A 6,960-nucleotide genomic window follows, 5' to 3' on the forward strand; every position below is an offset into this window, starting at 1 on the left:
TATTCCTGGTCACCTTAATGTCTCCTTCAGGCCATTTACAGTAAACTACGTTTATAAAGAACATGCTCATAATCAACTGACGGATATAACAAACTGTTCTTTTGGTCCAGGCCATTTGCCATATGTTTTATCATATAAAGTTGATTGATATAACGAACACACTCATAACGAAACAACGGATATAGCGAACTCACTTTGTGGCCTCGTGTGTACTCTGTCAACGCTAATGTTTAAGTGTTTAACAAACTGTTCATCCCTCACGTGTCACCAATCAAAACGCTGCTGTTCAAAGCATCAATAAACAATTGAAGGCAACTGATGTACTCAAGTACTGACACCTTTTCCTCAAATTACACCCTCAATTAACAACAGTAACACACTGATTGAAGTGTATATATTCTGTACATGTACAGTGCACACTTTTGTTATTTATCGGGTAAGATGATGTCACATGACTTAGAAAAAGATGTCTGACAGTCAAAAGGCGTATAACTAACGATGGAAATAACAAACTAAAATGAGTGGTCCCTTTGAGTTTGTTATAACCGTAGTTTACTGTACCTCCAAGTAAGTGAAGAAGCTTTGGCACACTAATAGCACACAGCTTACCTTGTGAAACCTTCCACCACCAGGCATCGCCCAGCACCAACTACCATCACTCAAGATTAGCCATTTTGTGTCCACTTATGGTTAAATAAGTTACAAATCTGTTAATTTTATCAAGATACAACATGTATAAAGTAAAATTAAAAGTCTATTTTTCTGAATAGTGAAAATAAAGAACACCCCCATTAGTGTTCATTAATGTTACAATCCCTGAGGATACACTTCATGTAGCCAAAAAGTCCACAAGCCTATGGAATTAGTCTATCAGGCTACTGGGCTATTAGGCTAACAGGCTATCAGGTTATCAGGCTATCAGGCTTGTGGGCTATTTGGATATTGGGCTAACTGGCCTAGTATAGTGGACTATTTGGATATTGGGCTATCAGGCTAGTGGACCATTTGGATATTGGGCTATCAGGCTAGTGGACCATTTGGATATTGGGCTATCAGGCTAGTGGACCATTTGGATATTGGGCTATCTGGCTAGTGGACCATTTGGATATTGGGCTATCTGGCTAGTGGACCATTTGGATATTGGGCTATCAGGCTAGTGGACCATTTGGATATTGGGCTTTCAGGCTAGTGAGCATATTTGGCTATTAGGCTTTCAGGCTATCTTCTAGTGGACCATTTGGATATTGGTCTATCAGGCTAGTGGACAATTTAGATATTGGGCTATCAGGCGAGTGGACATTTTGGATACTGGGCTATCTGGCTAGTGAACCAATTGGATACTGGTCTATCAGGCTAGTGGACTTATTTGGCTATTGCGATACGAGGCTGTGAGGCAAGTGAGCTAGGACTATGAGGCTATGACCTAGTGGTCATCAAGCAAGTGGACCATTCAGTTGTCAATTGCTACAGGGTCTAGTTGGATACTACAATCCCACCTGGGTCGGAGACTGGAATGACAGAGTCTAGGAAGGACTCCGCAAACACCAAGGAGCTGAGGTGGCCCTTGCCATGGCAACTGGGGACGTCATACAGGGTCATGGTGGCAACCTTCACCAGAAGACTCTGGCTGCCATCTCGCAGGGAGCTGGGCCTGGAGGAAGAAATTGGCTTTGATATGACAACCAAATTTCATTTCCCACACTTTTATTACTAATATTTGGTTGAGTTATTGAATCATTTCAATAACGATCTGACGTTAATGCATGCGTGTAGACTGAATTGCAGGCAAGTGGAGGTAGGTGCACCCACAAGCTGTTTAAATGCCTCGAGACAAGAGTTTAATCAAATATCTATAGAGACAAATAAGTGGCAGAAATGACAGTATTTGGCACTATATTTCTATATTTCTGCTATTGATTATTGATCTATGACTTCACTGATTGGTAAGAGTCAAGCTTAATATTTAATTAGTTTGAACTAGCTGGGTAATTGTTTGAATTAGAAGCTAATGAGTCATTATATATGGTAGATATTTGCTAGTTCGACAGACATAAAAACAGAACCAAATGTTGGGGCAAGTATTGTTACTTTGGAAAAACAACAACATCTGTTTCTGAAACTTATTGAGTCTCCATTGTCAACTATCTGGTCAGCTAAACAATTTCAAAACTGTCATTAGGTTATTTACTGAATAGCTAACAAACTTATTACAGTCCCAGGCAAGCCTTTGTAATATATATTCCCAAGTGACAGATAATCAGTCTGAATTATGAGCAGTTTATTCTATATGTTACTCAGAGTCAAGAAAATGTAGAAGAATGTGGGTCACACAAAGAGGAGGGATTTTGCTGGCGACAAATGGCATTATCATACCTCCATGTCAGAATGAAGCGATTTGATTGGTCCACATGATCTTGATCAAAGACTATGTATCTCGCCTAGGAAGGAAATAAATTTCTTAGCGGAGGATTAAATCCCTTAAACCCCATCATGAGGAAGTCAGGCTGCACATGGATTTCTGAGAGGCAGAATATATCCCTCATACCCCGCTTCAAAGTAAAAAGCCACATGTTCCCCCCCCCCCCCCCAAGTCAATGAAAGTCACGGGACATAGCACAAGTTTACCTCAGTTCAGTTTAACAGCTGTTATCAATTTTGGATTTTTAATTTTTTTTTACATGTTAGTAAGATAACTTTGTTGCAGGAGGATTACGAGGGGTACATGCGGTCTTATGCATCCCGTGTTAGGTTTTATAACCTTACGTGGGATGCATAAGACCGCATGTACCCCTTGTGATCCTGCTGCATCTCATATTAGGCTATTTTTATGTTTTTATCAACTTTTGATAGGACATATCTCTGCCAAATATTAACAATATCCAGATTTCTTTCACATTTTGGAAGATAAGGAGTGAATGTCCTAGAACATGAACTGATCTGAAACCCTGAAAGAGTCAAAAGAATTGACCAGTTAACTGTTGGATCATCATCATGAACAATGGCATCACACACAATGAATATCAATTCATTAACTCATCAATCAGCATAAAGCAAAACATTATACCACTCAGTCTTATTTACAGGAATTAGTTTCCCTATATCTCATGATATCTTATGACAATGGGCTAATATTTGCCATTGATCTGAGTCCTACGACATATCCATTTGATGGAGTACGTCTCCTTGCCATACTTGGCAGTGTTTGAAACTAAGGGAACCCCTAAACTCTGAACTGGCAATAACAAGGGCCCTTGACTTTAATAATTAATTTTTAAAAACTGACTGTAACACAGATTTGAAAATGTTTTATGCAGATTGAAAGGAATATGTTGTAAAGAAGAAATGACATAAAGTGAGCAAGTGACAGAATTCCCTCCCACCTGCCACAGTTGTCAACAGCTTCTATAGTAAACTTGACACTTGATCTGAAACAGGAAGAAAATATAAACAGAACACGTTCAAATTATCAAGTTGAACTGGTTTGAGTGGAATCAACTGACATAATGAAATTCCTACTTTCATATAATTGTTTCCAATTGGATTAAAAACCAATAATGCCACTTCCCAACAGGCCAATGACATGTGTGTGCCCACAGTATGTAATCAGTTTTGAATTCCCCAATAGAGGCAAACAACAGCATGTATTTGGTGTAACAGCATCGTGCCAGGGTTCAGAGTGACAATACACTCTCCACAAGGCTGTATGACAAGGGGATGACGTCAACTTTCCAATAGTCAACTTTCTCTTCATGTCGAGCAATATTCCCGCAGCTCTAGGCTTTGGTGTCATTTCACAACCTTAAGGTTCAATCAAGCATGTTCTTTCTACGCAGATTTCAAAGAGCATCATATGACTTTTGCTCAAAAGTTGTTTGATCAGGGTTACAGTGAGTAAATCTGTCAGACACACCTTGATAACATCGCATCAACACTGTGAGTGAAAGGGCCTGGGTTTAGGCCGCTTCAGGAAATATATAGTGATTCTAGCAATATCACAACAGGGGACATCAGAGATGTACCATTTCAATCCTGGGTGAACATGCAACATTGTGTTGTAACCATTCATTGCCCCAACATAACAGCATCGTAGAAGAAATGATGTTGAAAGGTGTCACCTCCGGCATGGCATCTTATGCCAATGGGATTGCTGCATTCTACCCTGCCATTGATCTTTGTCCTACTACATACCGATCAGACAGATAGTTGAGGAGAGAAGAAGTCTTCAGGTCACCACAGTCGTCATGGAGAGTCTGGACAGCCTTCAGCCTCGCCTGCAACAGCATTGCAACATCACCAACATAAATATCAAGAAACTGACAATTTCACTATGAATAAGATCTCCTCTGCTAAATGAAACTTGTTTTCAAACAGTCACGGGCATTTGCTGCATATATGCTGTATATATGCTTATAACGAACTACGGTTATTACGAACTAAAACTAGTGGTCCCTATGAGTTCGTTATAACCGTAGTTTACTGTATGTGGCCATTTCAGTTTCTTTCTTACAATCATTGGAACTAGGGACCTATTTAGCCCTGGAATTCTTCCGGGCGTATCCTGTCATGGAACCCTTAGAGGAATAGCATGATATGATTTATAAACCTGAGCCATATTCTTGTTGAATACAGGAAACATAATGGGTATAACAATACTTTTGTTTATATTGTGAGATGACAATATGTTTGACACTAGTGAAACCACAAAGTCTAACTTGTCCAAATTGCTACAGCTCTGTCTCAGAACCCACTGCACCTTGACACAGACTACAAACCATGCTAAGAATCAGGGTCACATCTTTGCATAGGTCATACTTACAAACCCAAAGTCAGCACTAAATTCTAAAATTTAGACTGAAAGCAGAAAAAAGTAGGTCCAACTAGATGTTAGGATGAGGACAGATAGAGTGAGTAAATGAGTGAGTGAGTCAGTCAGTATGGTTTTTACGCCGCTTTTAGCAATATTCCAGAAATATCACGGTGGGGGACACCATTAATGGGCTTCACACATTGTACCCATGTCGGGAAACGAACCCGGGTCTTCGGCATGACAAGTGAACTCTTTAACCACTAGGCTACCCGACAACCCCTGACAGTTGGAGAAGGAAGTACTTTAGGAGAACAGCTTAACTGGCAGAAATTCAGTTTGCACTGGGCACATGGACAAGTAATACAGTTCCTACCTGTAACTGAAGGATTGATTCTTTTATTTTTTCAATGTGATGTTTTGGTGCAGGTACCAGTATATTAATCAACCAAGTGAGCAACAACTTGGTAGGCTTCCCTAGGCTTCATCCATTTTCACCATTTGCAATCCTGTTTTTATTAATCGCTGTCTTCTTATTACCTTGTCTATCAATCTTGGGTAAAGGTACCCACACTAAACACTGCATTGAGAGAACCTCAGAATTCAGTGGATCCTGCCTCCAGTGATACTCCAGTTTGTAATTGCCACTGTAATTTACACTTGTCAGAGGGGTACACAAAGTCCGTGATCTTGACTACCAGTTGTCAGACTTTCACCTTTGTGGAAGCCTTGGTGGCTAAGTGGGTTAGATCAATGACTTTGTGTGCTGGTGATTAGGTGCCTCACTCTGGCAGTGTGGGATCAAATCCTGGATGGGACTCAACCCAAAAATGTATGAGAATCTGTACTTTACTAAGAAAGTGTTATCCCAAATATAACACTGAAAGATGTTCTTCCTACCTGAGTGACACTGAGAGTGTGGGCATACGTCTTGATTCCCTTCATGACTGCCTCAGCCATAGCCTTGTACACCAGCATCAGGTACCTGCAAACACATTATACTAGACGTTGTACATATGTATCGAAACATCTATATCATCGTCTATAAAGTGACCCCCTTGTAAATCCCTCAAAATTCATATACCCCATCTATAAAGCGATCTGGAATGAAGCACATCACCACCGCATACATATCCCTCCATTTGCAATAAAAATGTGTGTGTCTTCCGCAGAGAAAAATGACATCGTATCCCTTCAGCGAATTCAAGTAAACGAACAGGTGATAACAAGGAAACTTGGTCAATACAGATTTGAAATTTAAGATAAAACATCACTAGACATGTTAATTTACTGTTTCGATAGTATTTACTGTTCTGCTAGACATTCTTTTATATGCAGAGTTTTGTTTGTTTGTCGATTAACGCAGCACTCAGCCATATTGATGGCGGTCTGTAAAAAATTGAGTCTGGATCAGAAAAACCAGTGACTGACACCGTGAGCATTGATCCATGAAATTTAGATACGATGACATTCATAAACCAAATCAGCGAACCTGACCACCCAATCCTGTTAGATGCCTCTTACAATACGCATAGTTGCCTTTTATGGCAAGCATGGGTTGCTGAAGACCTGTTCTAACCTGGATCTTCACGGATATCTTATTTTTATGCAGAGAGTAAGATTACTGTATGTATTATCTCGTAAACTAAGCCAGAAACAGTAATCAGCTGTACACACGTTTTCTTGGAATCTACTGGCGATTTGGTTAAATATTACTCAATAACATAACTTTAAAGAATATTTTGATACAATGATTGGAAACATATATTTCAATATAGTGTTATTTTAGTTGCAGCTTTACTATATATAACTGAAATAAATCAATAACCATAAACGATGCACTTTGGTACAGCTGATCGCTATTGAAGGATAATGGTTACACATGGAACAAATTGACCAATCACTGTCGATGCTTCACAGTTCCACACCAATACTTGTCATGGCTTATGAACACCAAGGTTTAGCTTCACAATTCCACACCAATACTTGTCATGGCTTATGAACACCAAGGTTTAGCTTCACAATTCCACACCAATACTTGTCATGGGTTATGAACACCAAGGTTTAGCTTCACAATTCCACACCAATAATTGTCATGGCTTATCAACACCAAGGTTTAGCTTCACAATTCCACACCAATACTTGTCATGGCTTAT

At 39.6% G+C, this 6,960-nt stretch overlaps 1 protein-coding gene across 1 annotated transcript; it reads right to left on the reverse strand.

The window, feature by feature from the left end:
* Positions 1 to 30: 30 nt before the first annotated feature.
* LOC125374368 lies at positions 31 to 5,785 on the reverse strand. The gene is made up of 4 exons (XM_048385204.1): positions 5,705 to 5,785; positions 4,189 to 4,271; positions 3,381 to 3,425; positions 31 to 1,651 (listed from the first exon to the last, which is right to left on the reverse strand). The coding sequence occupies exons 1-4, from the start codon at positions 5,780 to 5,782 to the stop codon at positions 1,474 to 1,476; spliced, it is 384 nt and encodes a 127-aa protein (XP_048241161.1). The 5' UTR covers positions 5,783 to 5,785; the 3' UTR covers positions 31 to 1,473.
* Between the last annotated feature and the right edge of the window lie 1,175 nt (positions 5,786 to 6,960).

Source organism: Haliotis rufescens, unplaced genomic scaffold (assembly GCF_023055435.1).
Source record: "Haliotis rufescens isolate VD_foot unplaced genomic scaffold, xgHalRufe1.0.p SCAF_559, whole genome shotgun sequence".
Classification (NCBI taxonomy): domain Eukaryota; kingdom Metazoa; phylum Mollusca; class Gastropoda; order Lepetellida; family Haliotidae; genus Haliotis; species Haliotis rufescens.